At 38.2% G+C, this 20,863-nt stretch overlaps 1 protein-coding gene across 2 annotated transcripts in view; it reads left to right on the top strand.

Moving 5' to 3' along the window:
* Positions 1-20,863, top strand: part of LOC109031257 (phospholipid-transporting ATPase ABCA3) — a 47,527-nt gene that overhangs the window by 19,494 nt on the left and 7,170 nt on the right. For both annotated transcript variants that reach the window (XM_019042689.2, XM_019042687.2), the window contains exons 9-22: positions 744-987; positions 1,430-1,584; positions 2,256-2,411; positions 4,968-5,039; positions 5,592-5,730; positions 6,300-6,555; positions 7,783-7,880; positions 8,196-8,302; positions 9,152-9,377; positions 12,409-12,623; positions 13,500-13,788; positions 14,592-14,717; positions 15,574-15,780; positions 16,349-16,594. In XM_019042689.2, the coding sequence (XP_018898234.2) occupies positions 744-987; positions 1,430-1,584; positions 2,256-2,411; positions 4,968-5,039; positions 5,592-5,730; positions 6,300-6,555; positions 7,783-7,880; positions 8,196-8,302; positions 9,152-9,377; positions 12,409-12,623; positions 13,500-13,788; positions 14,592-14,717; positions 15,574-15,780; positions 16,349-16,594 (2,536 nt within the window). The remainder of the gene's footprint in view (positions 1-743; positions 988-1,429; positions 1,585-2,255; positions 2,412-4,967; positions 5,040-5,591; positions 5,731-6,299; positions 6,556-7,782; positions 7,881-8,195; positions 8,303-9,151; positions 9,378-12,408; positions 12,624-13,499; positions 13,789-14,591; positions 14,718-15,573; positions 15,781-16,348; positions 16,595-20,863) is intronic.

The following is a 20,863-nucleotide window of genomic DNA, read 5'->3' on the forward strand; positions in this document are numbered from 1 at the left end:
TTCTAACCACCATTCAACCGTGTCTGGTTCCTTCCCGGTGCACCGGAACAGTAGGGAGGATCAGTTCAGAACTTGAAATTCCAAATGTATTGCAATGCAAATGTGTCGAAGATAACGACACATTAAAATTAAAGAATTTTCTCCTTCGAACAAGCACAAAGTTGTTTATAATAATTGTTAGTTTATACTTTCTTACCGCTTAAATGCATTTTTTTTAGATTATTGTGATGAAAATAATGATGATCGAAATAATTTCTGGTCATAAAGCCGATTGTTGAAATTCTCACATTGCGGTGAAAGATTAAAAACGAGAGGTTCTTTGGCATCTTTTTGCTGCCGAAAAGTTGTCAGTGGAATCATAACACTGAGGCTGTAACCTGTATCTTGAAATACGAACTTGTCAAATCTGTATAATTTGTTCGTAAAAGCGTTTGGCCGCAAACAAAAATGCACAGATATTGTTTTAAAAATTGCTAACACAAACCATTGTGCGCCGTTTAAGACCTCTTGGCTCGCTTTTTAGGGATAATTCAGGCACGCCATAATACATTACATTGGCTCCTTTTTCGGCTTTAAATGCACAATTGAAAGGAAATAATTGACACGCCTCAACCCACTCTAATCTCCAAAATGTATAAATGGCCCATTGATTTCCATCGGTAGTACTTGTCACTTCCTGAATATCACCTGTAAAAGGATTTGTGCAATTTCCATCCTAAACGTTTTGTATTTTCCTTGTCTAGAAGTCTTATTGGGTGACAACCAGGACATACGAAGAAATGGATGACTCAAGTCTCACCAACAATAAAAATTTTGAGCTCGTGCCGCAAAATCTGAAACCAGGAATACAGGTTCGCGGCCTGACAAAATCATTTCAGAAGTTTGTGGCTGTGAACAACATTTCTGTGAATTTTTACGAGGGGGAAATAACTGCATTGTTAGGTCACAACGGTGCCGGCAAAACAACAACGATGTCCATGCTGACAGGTAAATTTCCATCTGAAAAATGTATATATTTATTATTTATTAGCTATCCATGCGGAAAGGAGTCATTGCACTGAAAAACTCAGGATTTCGTCAAAATGAAAAATTTTACATGCTTTTGAAGAAAGTAGCTTTCAAAGGCTAGAAAATTTCAGGCATCGACTCAGAGAATTTTAAATGAATATTGAGAGACTACAATTTTGATTAATATATTTAGTTTTTATTTTTGCAGTTATATACTTAGACCTGCTCTAGTAATTAAAATAACGTGTATTCATTACTCAAGGTGGCCATGCACTAAACTACTCAAGGAGAATAGAGAACAATAATTTAAAAAAAATCGACAAATGATAATTAATTGTAAAACATTTTAATTTCGTACTCTGACCCATTGTTTGGGCTCCTAACTTTAATTTTGTCTCTTTTTTTTCATACATCTTCTAAGGTATGATCCCTGCTGACTCTGGAAAAGTGATCGTCGATGGATATAACACATTTGAAAACATGGAGGAATTTCGTCAAAGTCTAGGGCTTTGTCCACAACACAACCTGTTGTTTAGCTTTTTGACAACGCTTGAGCATCTAATATTTTTTGGACTGGTATAGAACTTCTTTCCTCACTTAACATATATTATTTCTAATTTTTACTTGAGTTTATTATCCTATCTCAGGATTGGATCTCCAGCTTTCTAAAATGTCCCATCTCTGTTGGCAAAAATAACTCGACTGCATACCGTACGCAATTTTTTCATTTTGATATTTGCGAGTGTATCGCATCAAAGACTTTGATTCAAATCTTTCAAACTCAATTTTGCAAAAACCGCTCTCCTGAAAACCGGACTTCTATTTGTTTGACTCCTTCCCATGAATGGTCAAATACAGCAATTTCATCTTTACCTCTGAGCACTTAATTTGGACACTTTAATTAACACTTTCAAGAATCAAGCAGTTTATAACATGAGCAGCTCAAACAACTGCTTGTTGAAACTACTTAAGAACTCATTGGATGATCAGAACCAACTATACCTTCTTGCGAGATAAGTGCGTATCGCTGAAAACTAATTAACTTATAAGTGATGGTTTCAGTAATTGATCCAGAGAATATTTGTTAAGGATTCGGAATGGTTTTAATGTCATGCCAATTATAGACTTATTGTTAGTCCAACGTAACATTTCTACCTCTCGGCTACGTATAATTCAGCGTAAACATATACACTGCTAAATCAACCTGGATTCAGATTCCATAAACGATTGTTGTTTCCATTTTACAGCTGAAGGGCTTATCACGGGAACAAGCACATTCCGAGGCCATGCACTTAATGGAACTGCAAAACATCAGCAACAAAGCTAATGTTTTGCCCGACAAACTTTCTGGTGGAATGAAAAGAAAGCTCTCTCTAGCGATAGCTCTGATTGGAGGTCCAAAGGTAAATGATCAAAGAAATCATACTACTTACTAACACTCATGACCTTCTAATAGTTTTTACACATCAGTTAGATAGTTAATTAAATTAGAGACATTCAGTATCTTAGGCTATAAATTTATTTACAGAAAATATGTTAGAAAAAAAGGCGTGAGTTTCACACTTCGGCGGAGAACATACGGAACCAGTTCCGTCCGCGTGAGAATTCCTTGAGTGAAAAATCGAGGGTTGAGTCTAGTCACTTTTAACTGTTGATTCTCATCCTTTCTCCGCCATCGCAGCACGCCGCACGGGATGGTGCTTTCGTCGCCGAGGATTGACTCTAGTCCCGCTTGGGATGATGCTCAACCCGCGAGGATTGATTCTCAACCCGCGGAGGATTGATTCTCAACCCGCGGATGATTGATTTTCAACCCGCGGAGTATTGATTCTCGACCCGCGAGGATTGATTATCAACCCGCGAGGATTGATTCTCAACTCGCGAGGATTAATTCTATTGTGGTATTATTTTGGATGATTTATTTGAAATTATCCAAAGTTCTACTCAAATGAAGAACAGTGAACTGAAAGTGTGTCTCGGCAATCTTTAACCTAGGTTTTGTGAAGTGTTTGTGATTACCAGAAGACCAGAACCATGCAGCTGTTGCTGAAAACTAAGTTCGAAAAAACTATGAAATATATGGAAGTGTGCAACGTTGCAAACGGAGATACGTGGTTTCGCACTTTGATTATCGATATGCAGCTCCTGAAAAATCTGTATAATTTCGCATCTCTGTACCCACTGAACATTCGGTTAGACTTTACAAAGAAACTGTAACTTAGGATTTGTAATTGCATCTTTTCTTCCTCAATAAGAATAATAAATTGGACGTATTTCTGCCAAACGGAACTATGTGCATTAAGACATGAGCTCTGAGACCCATAAGAATATATGCATAACAGGGCTCACGTCATAATGCACATAGTTCTGTTTGGCAGAAATTCGTCCAAATATAATCAATTTGAACTTGATAATGCTGATGCGGTTTCTTTCCAATCGTTAACTAGGAGGTTGCAAAAAGCACTAAGATTACGCAGAACAAGCACTGGAACATGCATTGCAAGGTAAAAAAAAATTGTAAGAGTTCAAATCTGCCTACTTTAAATCGGCTATATAGATGATGATGCAGGATATCATACCTGTTCTCAAGAATTCAAATATGATCTCCTCCTGGGTAGGCTGATCGGTTACGTTTAAAACTATATATTTCATAGTTTCTTCGAACTTAGTTTTCAGCAACAGCTGCATGGTTCTGGTCTTCTGGTAATCACAAACACTTCACAAAACCTGGGTTAAAGATTGCCGAGACACACTTTCAGTTCACTGTTCTTCATTTGAGTAGAACTTTGGATATAAATCATCCAAAATAATACCACAATGAAATTAAGCTTAATGGCAAATAATCGAGACAAAAACGGATACTTACAGCCACCGACCGCGCTCGCGATTAAACTGGCGCGACGAAATGACCGTTACAAATTCCTTCTAGAAGATCTTCGCTTCCCCTTTCGGAGGGGGAATCGCAGGAACGGAGGGGCCCGTGAACCCCGTGGCATGGATGAGACTCAACCGTTGTGGGTTGACACTAAGACCTCAGCGGACGAGCTTGTGAGCTGGAGAAAGAATTTGCTATCTTCAAACCTTTCGGGTTGTTTTTCAACGCTGTAGTGATGTAGCTCAAACTGCAAAGATTGATTCGCATGCCGTCCTAAATTCTCAATCCTTTTCTCTATTACAACATGTAATATTGCGAGTTTATACCTATATGTATAAAAATATACAAAAAATATATAAACAAATCTGAAAAGATTTTGCGAATAAAAGAAATCAGGAACAATAAATATATTTTAATATTCAAATCCAATGTTGATATACAAACCTAATAAAACATTGTTGGGATTAATCGCACTTCAAAAATGTTCTACGGAATCAGAGCAAGATGTAGGGATGGGACGCTTTTCATCTAGTAGACGTATATAATGTTGCGTCTCTCGGCATTGAAGGAGTTTTATCCTCTAATGCATTTCAAAATCTGCACTTTTGATGCTCGCGTTGTGCGTACCTCACGCGTTTAAACAAAAATGGACATCGATGAGTAACCATATCGAGGACATTATATTCTGCAGTAGTGTTTCAAGTAATACACATCTGAGTCTGTTAACATTAGTAAAACAGAGTTATTGAAAGTATTCGTGTAGTATGAAAACTTTCCCAGTTCTTAACTTAAGCCACGGATTTGACATCGACAGAGGACAGAGTTTTATAAAACAATATTTGAAAGAATCACTCAAATTTCTAGATTGAAACATGGCCTTAAAAATGGCATACATTACATTCCTTCCAAATTGGGATGGGTAGTTTTTTTTTTTTTTCTTTTTTTTTATGTTATCAAATAGTCGATTGTATTTTAGACTGTCATCGCTGGTTGTGGAGGAAAAAACAAATTAGCTATGCCTAAATTTCGAATACTTTTCAGACTCTATGAAGTTAAGAATTAATTATTTCCTTGTCGGTTGCAGATTCTGATGCTAGACGAACCAACTTCCGGTATGGACCCAGAATCACGGAGAGAGATGTGGAATTTACTTTTGGTATGCCCTTGCATTAGTTTGTTTTAGAGTGTGATTCGATTAATTTTTGGTTTACCTAAAATTGGACGCAGTTCAAAGAAAACACTTTTGAATGTACCCCGTGACATGCGCACTAGAGACACAGTTGAGTCTTTAAGTGTTGTTTATTTCAACCCTTAGATGCCCAAGCCGGGTTATTACTAACCGAGGCTTGCCAAAAACACGTAGCCCGCGTATTTTTTCTCCGGAACCGGAGCGATACTCTAATGGCAGCATAAGGCAAAGCATCGAGCGTTCACGCCTCGCACCATCGGTCATCGTGCCTTCAATTTTGCAGATGCAATATGGGCATCTATCGAGCACGTATAGTTGCACTTCTGCGCCGTCATCAACACGTGTCTTTCCAAGTTTTGAGCATCTAAATTGAGTTATACAAACATAAGGTGCTTTAAGTCGAGTTCTAGCTTGCATGAAATTGTGTACGCTTGATGTGAAACAAATTCACTGCGTAGCTCATAACCAGATAATCATTTTTTTTTGTTAAAATTTTCTATTACGGATCAATGTTTGCAGAGCATTCGAGGTGAACGCACGATTATCCTAACGACGCATTTTATGGAGGAAGCTGACGTCCTAGGGGATAGAATTGCAATCATGGACCATGGCAATATCATGTGTTTTGGAACTTCAATCATGCTGAAGAATTTATACGGTAAGATAGAAACCTAGATGCGATAGCTTTGATTTAAGATCAATTTATCTTTTAAATTGATCCTCCACCATTTATCATTGCGTGCTTAATTAATGCATATCCTCACGCTGGTACAATAATTAATTTGTGTATGCCTACTTATAATCTTCTTTGATTTTCACGTCAAAATACTGAATCAAATATTCGGACTTTTTTTTTTTTATCTCAATCCCATGCATCAATCAGCTAACGCCAATCCTGTGCTGGAAAAAAATGAATTCTATTAACTGCGAGTATGAAGGTCCATATTTCCCGCACTATATGGAGTGAGTATACTAAGTGTTATTTTCATTGATCTCATTTTTCTTTCCCATTAAAATGAGTTTTCTTTTATTTGCCTGCATTTAAAAAAAAAATCTTGGTTGGATTTGAGATTTTTGATCGTCTTTCGTCTTAAATGTTGAAACGTTTTTGAGTTTTTTCTGACTCTGGTCCGTATTCCCTTGAAAAATTCATATATCGAGATCATAGTAGCATCTCGTTTACCCTTGTTAACAGTGGGTAAATGAAAAAAATTAATTTTTTTACAGGCGCAGGATACTATCTGAATATCTTGAAAAAACGAAACGCAATTGTTGATCGAGATCTACTCACTTCGGCCATCAGAGAGTTCGTCTCCGAAGCTAAGCTGAAGAGTGACGAAGGACCAAAATTGACCTACGTTTTACCTATAGAGGCCGTAGACTCTCTTCCCGACATGTTTGCTCACCTCGAGTCGACGAAAGATACGCTCGGGATTGCCACTATATCTGTTGCCTGCACCACCCTCGAAGAAGTTTTCCTCAAGTAAGTTGTTAAAGTTTCCTGGGCAGCAAGTTTGGAAGAGAGCTTTTTTTATTATTTTTTTCACCTTTTCATATAAAATAGTTAAAGTCTTTTATCTTTTTTTTAGAGGAAGAATGTTTTATCATTTAATCGAAGAAATTGAACTTTTCTACTTTTGTCCTCTGCCTTAATATGTAGTTTTGAGTTCAGTTAGTTGATTTCCCTTCAAAAACTGTTTTATCTTGATTATACTATTAACTAGCGAAATGCCCGTGACTGGAGTCACGGGTCTAGAGGCCGCTAAAATATCTATAGCCCCGAAAAAATGGTGGTAAGGGAGCAAGACATGCCATAAAAAAATGATAAATTCGATAGAAAAATGAGTTGAGGGGAGAGGGTGATGGGGCTAGGAAAATGAGCCGGGGGGGGTAGAATAAATGCTGGCAAAAAAATTAGAACTAACCTAGCAATGATTTATTAAAAAAAAAAAAAAAAAAAAAAAAAAAAAAAAAAAAAAAAAAAATGAAATAAAACATCAGCTGATAGGAAACAAAGGTAACAAAGGAAACCAAGGAATGGAACTTTCATAAAAACAGATTAGTGGCAGATAACCGTGGCAGAGGCCCAAGCCGCATCTAATCATATAAAATATATAGTTAGTTAGTTATTATAATTTTAAGACATTCAGCGACTAAAATAAATCTGTAATATGTGTAGCAAAACACAGAGAGAAAACAAGAAAAGTAACGCATTGTCGCGCCGGATAAGTGGTGAGCGGATAATCGCTGTATTACTATACTGCCGTGCTAAGGAAAAATGCCGTATGAACATTTGAGAGTTGCTCAATTTACTTCGATATAATGTTTATTTTTGAGGAAATTTATGAATATTTTTCCTTCAAAATTTCAGAATCTTTAGGTAAAATTGCAAACAAAATTATCCGAAAAATTGGGAGGAAAATGTTCATAAGTTTACCAGGAAATTTGCGTTTTATGGAAGGAAATTTGGCAACGCCTGAAGGCTCATAAGGCGTTTTTCCTCAGCACGGCAGTATATATATTCTTGTTTGCTGAATCACACCACAATTTCTGCTCGAGTTACACCAATTGTGCCTGAACAGCACAACCAATGAAATTTTGTGTTTATACGTTGTAAATTATACTTAAAAAAAAAAAAAGTTTGTTTCTGAAGTTCAATCATAAGCGGTTGGTCTACAAATAAAATCGAACAAGTCTCTTTATATTTCAGAGTTGGAGAAATAGCTGAAGGGGAGAGGCGCGATGCTGAAAATGGCAATGCAAACGGCCAGGAAAGCAACTACTACCAAATCCACAATGCTGATGGTGGTAAGTTTGATTACAATACTCATCGTAATTTTTTATGTGAGAGTTGCAACTTATCAAGATTCGTGTCATTTATTTTGCTCCACTATTTTCTGGAGGCGGAAAGGTAGATCTTACCGGTTGCTAAGTATTTTATAAAATAACTCTGGGTCGCATCGAATAGATCATTTTTTTATTTCGCTGATGAAACCAAGTAATTTTTGAATTTAGTCTAATTTTAGATGAAATTAAATTAATGATAATAAGGTCATTTAGGGATGTAATTGAGGTATTGAATATACAATGTAAACTTTGATCATAACCCTTTTTTGTCAATAGATTACATCCAAGTGAAGTACCCGGCTCTATTGTGGCAACAATTCGTAGCCTTACTGGTAAAAAAGCTCCTGTACAGCTACAGACGTCGCACGATGTATATTATATTTGTAAGTATATAATGGCGGTTTATATTTTTATAGGTAGTAGGTTTGTAAGTACTTTCAACTCATAATAGATCAATTTCTTTTAGAACTGTACCTGATTTTGTATGAACCATTTCGTAAAAGAAAAAATGAGGAAATTACTTTTTTGATGGATCAAAATGCAAGTTTTGTCAAATCCACCCACTTTCATATGAAACTGTAAGAACAATCAAAAGATTCTCGGATTATAGCACCTCATTACGGTGTTTTAAAATATTTGCTCTCGTTCCATCTTTAAAAAAATAAAATAATACTCACTAAGATATTGTACACAATTTTCAAGGAATTTAATTTAATTCTATAGATTGAGGACGAGTAGGCATCCTTCAAGAAGAAAAATGTGATGGCAAAGCTGCAATTCACAAACTGAAAGGTATAGTTCAGTATCCTCACCATTGGTACAAAGGCAATTCATGCAAAGTGACAAAATTGGATATCCCCCAATTTAAACCAAATCGTACGTACAACTTTCAACATGTGAACACGGTCATATTAAAATCCATTGATGCCCAAATACAAGCTATAAATTACCTACTTCATTTTTTTTTAAATCATCACGTGACATCTTATCAGTGAATACTATTCTTCATACATGCCGCATTTAGAACGAATTACGTGTAGTGGATTTCAACGGAAGAAAACGATGCTGCGAAATTGTGCGGATTACCACTGCATCAATCTGCTATCGCAATTTTTCCATATTTCCGAACGAAGAGGAAATTGGATCGAATCTGACAACGGTATAAATCAGTAAAATAGAGAAAAATTACTAACTATTGATATTTAGATAAGTTCTATTTGCTTTAATTTCAGGGTCTCGTCCCGATTATCGCAGCACTATTTGCAAACCTCCTCTTGCTAGGACAGCAAAGGCTTGGTACGTCAGGACCGCCAAAAATAAGGCTGAACTCGGAACTGTACAAATCCATGCGTGTGCTGTACAACGCAGCAGAATCAAGTCCATATACCGCACTGATGAAAGAACTCATTAGCCCGCAAGAGGCTTTGAAAAGCGCTCCCTATGATGATATTGACACCTGTAAGTGCGGTTATTTGAACTACTATTATCTATTTTCTTCTGCAATTTATCACCTCTAACCGTCAAACACGTGATTATGGACGCTCTGTCCTTACACTCAAAAAAAGCTCCGGCCGTGGAGGCCATAAGCAGCGGACCTGGAGCACGGACTGGATGGGCTATATGGCACTACCGTTCGCCTACGCGCCTGACGGCCGGATTGCTACGTGCGGGGACGATGCGGAGTCCTACGGACATGAAAACCGTAAGTCGCGGCCTCGAGCGGCATAGGCAGCTTGCGCTCTAGGCGCTACTTACGGGCTGGACGGCCGGAGCTCTGCGCGCCGCCGCTGTCCGCGACGTGGTGGATTTTTTCGGAACTACAGCTGAAAATTCACCATTAAAGTACATACTTAGAAAAGAAAAACTTTCCAGCAAAGTTTTAAACATTGAGTGAATTATCTTGTGTCAATTTCTGAACAAGATTTTTTTTCTTTCCTTCTTTTTAAAATAGGTATATATTTCTTTGTTGATAGTTCATAACAATTTAGTTTCAGGAAAGTGATGGATAATTCAATGTCTAAGAAAGAAAAAGAGCATATGAACGTTAGCTTGTTGATCATGTTTCAGATATCAAGAGAGATTTGAACTCCTAGGCTGATAGTTCAGCAAGTCAATTTGAGAAAAGAGATGAATCTTAGAGAAGAGATGATGCTTATTGAGAAAGAAAATCAGCATATGAATGTTAGCTTATTCATCGTGTAGAGATATCAAGAGAAATTTTCAAAAACCTAACTTTAATGTTGCAAGCCTTCGTAGAAATAAATAAAGCACTGGGGAAGCACTGGAAGGAACAAATGTAGATAGATCAAAAATTCATGCTACCTATTTTAAATGTAGAACAGACTGTCCAAGGTATGATAAATTGCTAAAACTCATTGCAGCGAAAAATGTAAATTGAAAAATCATTTTTATCACTTGGCAGCCCGTTCTCAATAAATGTAATTACTTTCACTCAATGAGAATTCAGCATTTGTCAAAAACAAAACCTGGTTCATCCCTCAATAAAAAATACGAATGCAAAGTAGGAAATCACCCAAATGATTAACAAAGGAAAAGCACAGGCGTAGGTCTAGGTACTTACAGATTTTTACTCCTTACGACTAGAAAAGCTTCAGAATCTTGAAAATGAGGTTGAGAATATTTCAAAGTGTAAATTCAGAAGTAAAAGTTGACAAAACTTCAAGATATAACTCTCCGCAATAACTACCGGATACAATTTCCACAAAATATTAGCGAAGAAATATACCACCGAAAATTGTCACACTTGTTAAAATTGTAGATCTTCCCTTCAGCAAACTGAAGCGCGATTCACACAAAATTTTACCACTATTACAGTACACTGAGCTCCCTAGAATTGGGATATGGAATCAGAGAGATATTCACAGCAACAATGTTTGCACTGGCTCTTATCGGATAATCAACGCAGGCAAGATTGGCTTATAGCTTCCGCTGGCGGACAGCTATTTTGGCAACAGAGAAGGGAGGTGTTGGATGTCGGAGAGTGAAATACTACCTACTCTCAATTGAAAACATTTAAGTATAAGCCAGAGATTAGATTGAAATGGAATAAAAAATCAACCCAATCTTATGAGCAAGCAAAGGTGGCACAATGAAGTTGCAATCGGTAAATAGACATTCTTGTGACTACATTATCAGTATTTTAGTGTGGCGGTAATTTACTCTGTGGGAAGATGCGTGGCAGGTAATTGATTGCTTTTCTTGGATTTAAGTTCTTTCCCTTAGTAGGGGGAAAATAAGTGAATTGCAAACGAACTTACAGGAGGAGAGGATATGAGCTCAGTGTGTAGGTAAAACTGACAATTTTCACTTAACTCTCGTCGCATTTCCGAAAGTATTTGACAAGCGTTATCACACAGAACTTAAGAATCAATCGTGCACCGCACAGAATCAAGAAAATATATGGAAAACCTCCAAAATTAAACGAAAAACGAACACACGTAATGAGCAATGACCAACAATGACAAGCAATTTACTAGATTCTAACCTCAATAAACAACGCTGAGTGGTGGCTGCGATCGCTCCCGAAAATGTTCAAGGCTGGCGGCAACTTTAAATTCACGCACTGAATAACATTGACGTAAAATATTGTAATTTTCTGCGAATATACACGTAGCCGTCTCAATTTTAATCTGATGGTGACGCCATTTTCCGAAAACTGAATCTCACCTCACTGCCAACGGCCGTGGAAGCGGTTGGCTCCGATCCTGAAACCCGTAACTTACGCTCGGCTCCTAACCGGTCTTACGGCCATGAAGGCCGCGCGGGGTCCACGGGACACCGGCCGCTGGGTCCAGTACTAGCTGGCGCACAGCGCGTTAACGCCGGGATCACCAGTGTCCAGAGCAACCGGGTCACAGGGCCGTAGTTTTTTTTTTGAGTGTAGGGATCTCCAATCACAGATCTACTCACCTACAGTCAAAAGGAATACAAACCCCTTAACATGCGATGAACCCAATGTCGCTAACAAACTTCTGAAACTCTTTGCCTCTCTTAATTTAAAAATCTAAATTTTTGTATATACACCTATTTTCCAAATTCATTGTAAAGACGCTAAAAGCCTGTGACGCTGAATGTCTTTAAATATATTAACCAACTAACCAACTAACTAACTATTATCTATTTTGCATTGATAAATTACATTTTAATCAGATAATTTTGAGCTCTGAAGATGAGAAGTGAAGAGACAATATGCTACTCATGTGCATAATCCAGGAAATGCTTTTAATGGCAATCGACATTTTTTTTTTTCAAAAGTATTCGATGGCCTTTTTTGGGGGAAAATGGTCATTTTAGGGATTAATTCATCTCTTTAACACTTTTCCAGCACAGCTTTCATTTCCCTTTCTTCTGTACTACTTTTCCTCTTTCTGCTCTTTTCTGCTCTTTCCTATCTCTCCCCCTTCCCTTCCCTTCCCCTGTATTGTTATTCCTTTTATATTCGTCATTATTTTTCCCTGATTTGTGGTAGATCTGCTGAGCCTCGGAAACAGAGATAGAACGAATTATTTCTACAATCATATGATGGCGCTGGATTTCAACGGGACTGATATTTTAGTCGCACACAATCCGGTTGCAGTACACTCGCCACCCATCTGCCTGAATCTTGCCTATAACCTCATTCTGAAGAATGCAGTCGGCAGGACTGTCTCGACACTGAATCATCCAATAAGTCTTATCAGAAGGGTAGGTTATTTTATCGATCAATCCTGTTCATTATGTCTCTCATTTTCCAAATGGAATTTTTGCAAGTAGCTACAATATCTTATTTCAATGTTTATAAGGTGTAAAAGTTCGTGGTAAGCATGAAAATTGCACTGATTAAGTCTAAAAACTTCGAAAGCTTACATATACAGGAATTTTATTGAATTCAATGCAGATTTCTAAATTGCAGGGACGTCATTTGAGAGAGCAGAATGAGTCCAGATGTCCCCGACTTTCATGTTAAAATTGATTTTTTGAGGCCAGTTTAAATTAATTTGATCCAAAATTTAGCCTCTATTTATACCTACACCAATAAATGTTGCCCGTGCTGGAATTTGACTGACTCAATGCTTCTGCATTGTTTGAAAGAATGGGAATTTTAAAATGGATCCTCATTTTCTTAACGCGCGAATCAAAAATACTTAAGATTTGGCGCAAAATTTGTACCAGCAGCTTAAGTGTTGTTCTAAGGAAAAATGCCACGTGAACATATAGTTCTTTTTATTGCATATATTTTAGCTTATTCTGCAGTTCGCATCGATAATAACAATTTTTCAACTTGAAAAAGTTTACAATGCTAAATTTCCTCACGTTAATTGGACCTTTTTTCAACACAGTGCAAAGAGATCACCGTATCCGTATACAATATTTTTTGTTGGTGCGTGCTTGCGTCCAAAATGAAATAATCGGTAATAATAACGAAAAATTTCACCTCTATACTAATTCGTTTATGTATGTGCACCTTCTTCTCACTTAGGGAGAGGGGTTGCTGTCCGGCTCCATTCTCATTTGTGAAGAATTTAACAAATTGTTAAATACCAAAAATAAAAATAATAACGCCACATTTTTCTTCCACAGGATATTTGTAATGTGCGAGGTGACGCGGCTCTCCAGTACGTAATAATGCAAATTTTCACGTGGTTCCAATTTTATGGAACTGCTTTCCTCGTCTTGACCGGCTCGTTCACTGCCATGCCTGTCCTCGAGCGCACCAACAATTCCAAGCAGTTGCAGCTAATGACAGGCGCCTCCGCTGCCCTCTACTGGCTCACGATATTCATCGTAGACTTTTTCTACTTCATATTCATCACCGCCCTGTCCTTACTCATATTTGTCGCATGGAACAACTTAATATTCCAGGAATCCTGTGAGTTCTCGCCTTAAGCCTTGACATGTCGTCACCTTCCGGCCAAAGTATCACAAGCGCCATGCGACGATTACAAATTTCCGCTGCCATTTTATTTTTTTACAGAGAAGCTATTGGTTGAATGTGATTGAAAATTTCACTGGCTTTTATCGGCAGCACAAAGAAAATTCAGTGAAAGTTTTAGAAAGATTCAATCAAAAATTTCTCTGTAAAAAAATAAAATGGCAGAAATTTTTAAACGTCGCATGGCACTTAAGATACTTTGGCCAGAAGGTGACGATGTATTGTCAATTGGTTATTACTCTCACTCTTAGTGCCAATTGCATAACTACCAAAATGAAGGGGTGCTCAATTTCTCGCTCTTACATATACCGTGTTGAACAGAGAGGAACCAAGCCACATTATTAGTTCAAAATTAACTAGGCAATTTAATGTTTTACAAGTGAATGTTTCTGCGGATTCTTCTGAAAATTTTAAGGAACTTGCTTTGCACTGTGTAGAAAATTTACCGTGATTTGCACAAAAATCCGCACAAGTGTATTCATATAAAAAATTAAACTGCCCAATTAAATTTAGCAATAACTGAGGTGACTTGGTTCCATCCTACTTAACGCGGCCCAACTTGAATTGGATGCAAAAAAGGGTATTTCTTGGTTGCAGTATCCCGGGTGTATCTCAGTATATCTAGTGTGTAAAGAAGGTAATTGCTGCCTCTGTCTTCTTTATCTATTATGTTTTTTATGTGTTTATTTTTATTAACTTGTACGTTTGTTAACATTCGCTGTCTTGTTTTATTCCCACAGTAATTCTTTTCCTGATCACGGCGATTGCTGGGATGAGTGGTATACTGTTTGCCTACGTTGTGGTGTACTATAAAAAGACATATGCTGGGGCATATTCATTTTACCTTAACCTGGGATTATTTCTTGGTAAGTGAAGGAAATTGGAGCAATTCTTCAATTAAGAATCATGCACTTGCAACGTGCACTACAGCACAACCGCAAAAGTAGTCAGGCGTGTTCAAAGAGTCTTAGTTCTAACAGTTTTTTGATAAAATAATACAACAGTAATAAGAAACTAAACATTCGTTACTACTTCGAGGTATTTTTTTTATTTAATAAGATATTCTTACCTATCATTTTAGGCGCGTATCAAACGGAACTAAGCGCCAATATTAGTTCCTTTTGAGGATTTTAGAATCCCGATAGCGCGCTCTAGCTGTAAAGCGGAACTAACCACCAATGAAAAGCAGCGTGAGCCTACGACGGAATGAGCTCCGCGTTCCGCAGCACCCGCCAATCCAACCCGAATTCCCCTTTTTCCCCTGTATGGCGCTTAGTTCCGTTTAGCAGCAATACGTCCATTTCTGAGTTATACCATTTTCAAGTATAACTTAATTTGACTCCAATATTTTGTTTTATGGAAAATGGCATTAACTTTTCTTATGGTTTCATTAACTCCATAGTAGGCACTATACCAAATATTCAGGAAGAAACGAGTAAAAGCTCCAGAATTGTGTAAAATGATATTGACGATGATGACTGGATCGTCTCTAGACTTTCAGTTTTTCCCTCCGACTCCGTGCCCTATCAAAAAGATCATTGCTGTATTGCGATACATGCGTAAATTTAAAGGCGAGTGTAATTCAAAAGGCATAAGTGTATTGTATATGCGAGCAACTATACAACAGAAAAACCCGAATTTCTACTGTCATAATGGGATTTCAAACAGGTGCCACTTCAGAAGTCAATTTCACGGTTTCTAAGAGTTAATTTATGATTTCAGGAACGTATGGATCCGTCATCATGTACGGTTTACTACAAGCAAACATTGCAATCAACGGCAAGTTGATAAATGGACCATGGCTGGACATTGTTGATGCTGTTTTGCGGCTTATACCTCAATATTCTTTCATTATGTGCCTGGTGAGCTTTGCGGTAACCGCCTACCAGAACGGACTCTGCAGGAAATGCGACATCCCAAATTGTAAAAGTAAGTCTATTAGCCCCTTCTCAGTTCTAACGATCACAAAATTGCCATTGTCTCGCAATGAAAAATTGCAAACAAAAAAAACTTCTTTACTGTTTAGGACAAAATTTTACGGGGTGTGCAGGTTGCGATATCTATCGAACATATTTTAAACTAGTGCTCTCAGTCCACTGTGATGTAATCCATTGTAGTATAATAAGTCCTACTAGAAGTATACTGTGAAAATAATGATATTTTGTTGCTTAGTTGTGGAAACATTTGCTCAAAAGACTGCTCAGCATATATTTGCTCTCAAACAAACACCCTTTCATTGGTTTTTAATTCAATTTGAAACATTCCATCAAAAAAAGTGTGCTTAGTCAATTTTAGAAATGGATGACCGGTCATTTGCGGTCGCATGCTACATGTAATATTAAGTTTTACCTATACACACACCCACTTTACGTAAGAATTGAAAAACAATAATTTTAAACTCGAATGTATATCCCACTACTTAGATTAGGTTATTTGAGATTTTCCTGTCCTTTTTCCTTCATCAAATGTAATTTTTGCTTTATTTTTATTTCCCCAGTCCGCGACTTCTTTGAAACCCCTGGAGCAGGTAACGGACTGACATACCACCTGAGTAGCCTTCTATTAGCGGGTATCCTGTACCTCGTAATTATCACTCTCGTGGAATCTGGTATTTTACAAAAGCTGTACAACCTTGCGTTCGTTTCAATCGTGGGAGCAGATGTTGAAGAAAACCGGCGGGCAGACGAAGATCCGGATATCCAAGAAGAGAGAGAGAGGGTTGACTCCGCCAGGAATCATCCAGGTATGAAAACTTAGATCCTGTCGTAGGACCTTTCTCCGTAAATCTCATTACTCTGGGTGCCGCCGCTAGTTATTGCACGCAGTGGCTCAAGCTGATCTCATGCTCTTTTCTAGTAGGAGGTCATTTTTGGCTGAAAACAAGTTTTCAGAGAGGCTGAATACGATTTTCAGTCTAACAAAAACCATTAATTAAATTGAAGAAATTTGTTTTTAAAACCCATTACGCGGATGAATTTAACTCAAATTTCGTCGTATTGGCTGATGACGTTACACCCAAATTTAGGCGACACTTATTGATGACATAATCCGTTACTAGATGATAATGTTTACATTTTAAATTATCGGTTCTGTTAAATATATATTCCCTGGCTAACGATTAGAATCAGACATTTTGTAAAACTCAAAGAACTACCAAATATCACCTGTTTTACAGATTTCTAAATAATCTCGATTTCAAAGCGGACACATCAATAAATACACATTTTTTTCCTAATTGGCAAAACAAATTTTTCGTTTTGTTCTTTAAGTACGGAAGTTAAATGGTAATTAATCCGTAGTTCATGAAGCATCAATCAATTCTGTACTTGGTGCAGAACAAACAATCTTGTATTATTAATTTAATATGTAAAACCAGCTTTTATGTACATAATACATCAATCATTTCTTCACCAAAAATCAAAGAATTTCAATCCAAGTTACACTTTAGACTGACTTCCACAAGCATTCTACAAAAAGTCTGAATCGACGATTACCTAGTGAATTTTATCGACGGTGAAACTGCAAAAATGCAAAATGGTTGTGGTCTTTCAAAATCTCTGCTCCTGTTCTATTCTTTCTAGAACAGAACCAACATCGTAGCTTGAGGTTTTCACAGAATATTCCTTAAAAAGAGAACGAAAATCACTGAAATTTTCAAAAAAGACGTTCATTGGTTCTACATACACATACATGAAATCGCTTTTATAGCGCCGCCTCGCGCTCTGCGACGCCCAATCGCCATTGCCCCCTATCCTCCCAGAGATCATCAGGCAATTGGCACCTTCTGATCTCCTCCTCCACCCCTTGTCGCCAACCTTTCACAGGACGTCCACGCCGTCGCACAGTGTGTCAAAACCCCAATCTAGTTGCTCAAAACCCCCCTTACATCAAGTCAACAAATGGTGTTATTTATGGTCAGAGTGGGTCCATAGGCACCCACTGGTTACGTATCTATCATGATTATCACAAAAATAAATTTTTTGGTCGCTAAAATGATAGGGATTGCAGCCGGTAAACCTCCAGCCTCAATCTCGCCATCAGGAGTGGTGCCACTGTATTGCTTTTTTTTAGAGTACTTCGTGGCGAAAAAGGGTCATTTCTGGATGAAACGAGATGCCAAAGGCCAGAGTAAGGAAATATGACCGTTGATTTCTCCAAAATCATTATTTAAGTATTATAATTGCTCATTGAAAACAGTGCCCAAGACCGTTTACTTTTCCTGGCTTTAATAGAGCCGCAAAAGCGCGGAACTACACGGAACACCATGAAACTTATATGAGAGTGTTCAGAAAACTATCTAGATTTGAAATATCTTTAGTTTTACTGCGACCTTCCGCGACCTTGAGAGTGAGAGCACATTTTCTTCGGCGATTCCTAGTGTAAAAGCGTGCATGTGGCGTTATGCAATCTCCCCTTACATTCTGTCACAGGTGAATTGAGACGGAGGCAGCATCTCACCACGCGCGCTCGGTCCCCTGATTTGAGTGAGCCTTATCATGAGGCTTTTCACCGGGGTCAGACAAGATCGTATGATGGCTCCGTTGACTGCATCCTTATTTATTACCTGCATGATCGGGGTTCAAATCCCGAGCAGACTAATTTTTTAAAATTTTATTTTCTTTCATTACGATTTTCCCATTGTCTATACTGTCATGGAGGGGGGAGGGGGGTCCTCATAAATACAAAGTTGCAACGTATTTTTAACAAGTTTCTTGTATGATTTGAAACAGACTTTCTTATTTATTTCTAATGAGGGAAGGTTTCGGACATGGTTTATGAAACGAAGGAAAATGAAAGGGGGGGGGGGGGGGGCTCGCCGAAATTTTCCTTTACAGGCAAACATTTTGAAAATATTATCTTTGACTTGTCACTTAGAGTTGCCGAAACGTATCATTTTAATAATATGGAATTCATATTTCTTTGGATGGCCAAATGAGAAATTCGCCATTTTGAAGTGGAATGCATAAGCCCAAGACATCCTCCAGGACTTATTTTGGATCGGAAAACACAATTTGACTAATTTTTGGGGTTTATCAGGTCACATAAGGCGCCTAAAATTTAGTTGAAATTTTACGATTTTTACATGAGTTGAACAGGATTTTTAGATGGCCGCCATTTTAAAAATTTTGATGACTAAGTTTTGAAATTTTAGGTGAACCTTCTTCAAGCTTACACTAATGCCTGTGCGAAATTTGGTGGTTATCCGACCAAATTTAGAGCCGTGAAGAGGTTTTGAGCAGCTAGATCGGGGTTTTGACACACTGTGCGTCGCCTTCCGGGAGGAATCCAATCGAAGACCTGCTTGGGCAACCGGTCGTCTGCCATCCTTCGCACATGTCCATACCAGACCAACTGCTTGGACCTGATATCGTGCACGATGTCCTTCTCCACACCCATGATCTCGCATTGGTTCTTCACGTAGAAAATAAAAGATGACCAAAAGTCTGCAACGCTGCACAGTGGATCGAGTCAATAGGAGAGTCGGACAGAATTTGGAAACTCCAAACGCTTATAACTCACAAGACTTGAAGGCTCTAAAAGTGGTTTCATTGGTTTTCTCGTGAAATTTTCCTCTAGAAGCACCCTTGAATTTTAAAATGTGATGAAATAAACATGAAAATTTGCAGTTTTAGTCGAAAATTATATGTCCGACCTCACTAATTGACTCGATGTATTGTGCGCCGCAACCGAGATACGCATTTCTGCAGTTTCACCATCGATATACGCTCCAGCAGCTGTGGTGATAAGTCGGTTAAAAAATGTCATCCTTACACTGAGAAAAAAAAAAAAACAAAAGTTACAGTCCATACGGCTAAACGTCGTTCCGGGCTCAGAGAATGCAATTTCCGGGTGCAGGAGCCGTACCTTCGATTGCTCCGGGTGCTACGCCCGGAACGCAGAAGGTATATATACAAGCCCGTAAGTACGGCTTCCACGGCCGGAGTTTTTTTTTTTTTTCATGGAACTGACGAGTGGATCTGTAAGCAGAATTCGCTCGGCCTTAATCCGTGAAAATTTGTACGCCGAGCATGGATGTCTACCAAATTCCCTGATGTCTTCGGACAGTAAATAGTGCCTATAGATGGCTGTAGATTCCTAAAGGAATAGAAGCCACTAAACTCTCAATAAAAAAAAAAAAAAAAAAAAAGTTTTGAGGTTAGGTTGACCCAACCCTACCGAATGCGAATTAGAGTAGCGGAATTAGTTTCCAGCACTAATAGTGGTTAGTGTACAGAAACCAAAAATCATGTGTGTCCAAATCACACAATTTGAGTTAGTGTATAGAAACAATTTTTAGTATCTGACGCTAACTCATTTTTTTCAGTGTACGATAGAACAGAACCAACATCGTAGCTTGAGGTTTTCACAGAATATTCCTTAAAAAGAGAACGAAAATCACTGAAATTTTCAAAAAAGACGTTCATTGGTTCTACATACAATACATGAAATCGCTTTTATAGCGCCGCCTCGCGCTCTGCGACGCCCAATCGCCATTGCCCCCTATCCTCCCAGAGATCATCAGGCATTGGCACCTTCTGATCTCCTCCTCCACCCCTTGTCGCCAACCTTTCACAGGACGTCCACGCCGTCGCCTTCCGGGAGGAACCAATCGAAGACCTGCTTGGGCAACCGGTCGTCTGCGGACCGATTATGAAATTTAAACCAGCCGATAAGACATCGGATTGCGATATATTGCATGGTTGAGATAGGGCTATGTCTTGTTGTGTCGGGCTGACATAGTTTCAATAATCGGCGCTGCCATCCTTCGCACATGTCCATACCAGACCAACTGCTTGGACCTGATATCGTGCACGATGTCCTTCTCCACACCCATGATCTCGCATTGGTTCTTCACGTAGAAAATAAAAGATGACCAAAAGTCTGCAACGCTGCACAGTGGATCGAGTCAATAGGAGAGTCGGACAGAATTTGGAAACTCCAAACGCTTATAACTCACAAGACTTGAAGGCTCTAAAAGTGGTTTCATTGGTTTTCTCGTGAAATTTTCTCT

Source organism: Bemisia tabaci, chromosome 4 (genome assembly GCF_918797505.1).
Source record: "Bemisia tabaci chromosome 4, PGI_BMITA_v3".
NCBI lineage: Eukaryota > Metazoa > Arthropoda > Insecta > Hemiptera > Aleyrodidae > Bemisia > Bemisia tabaci.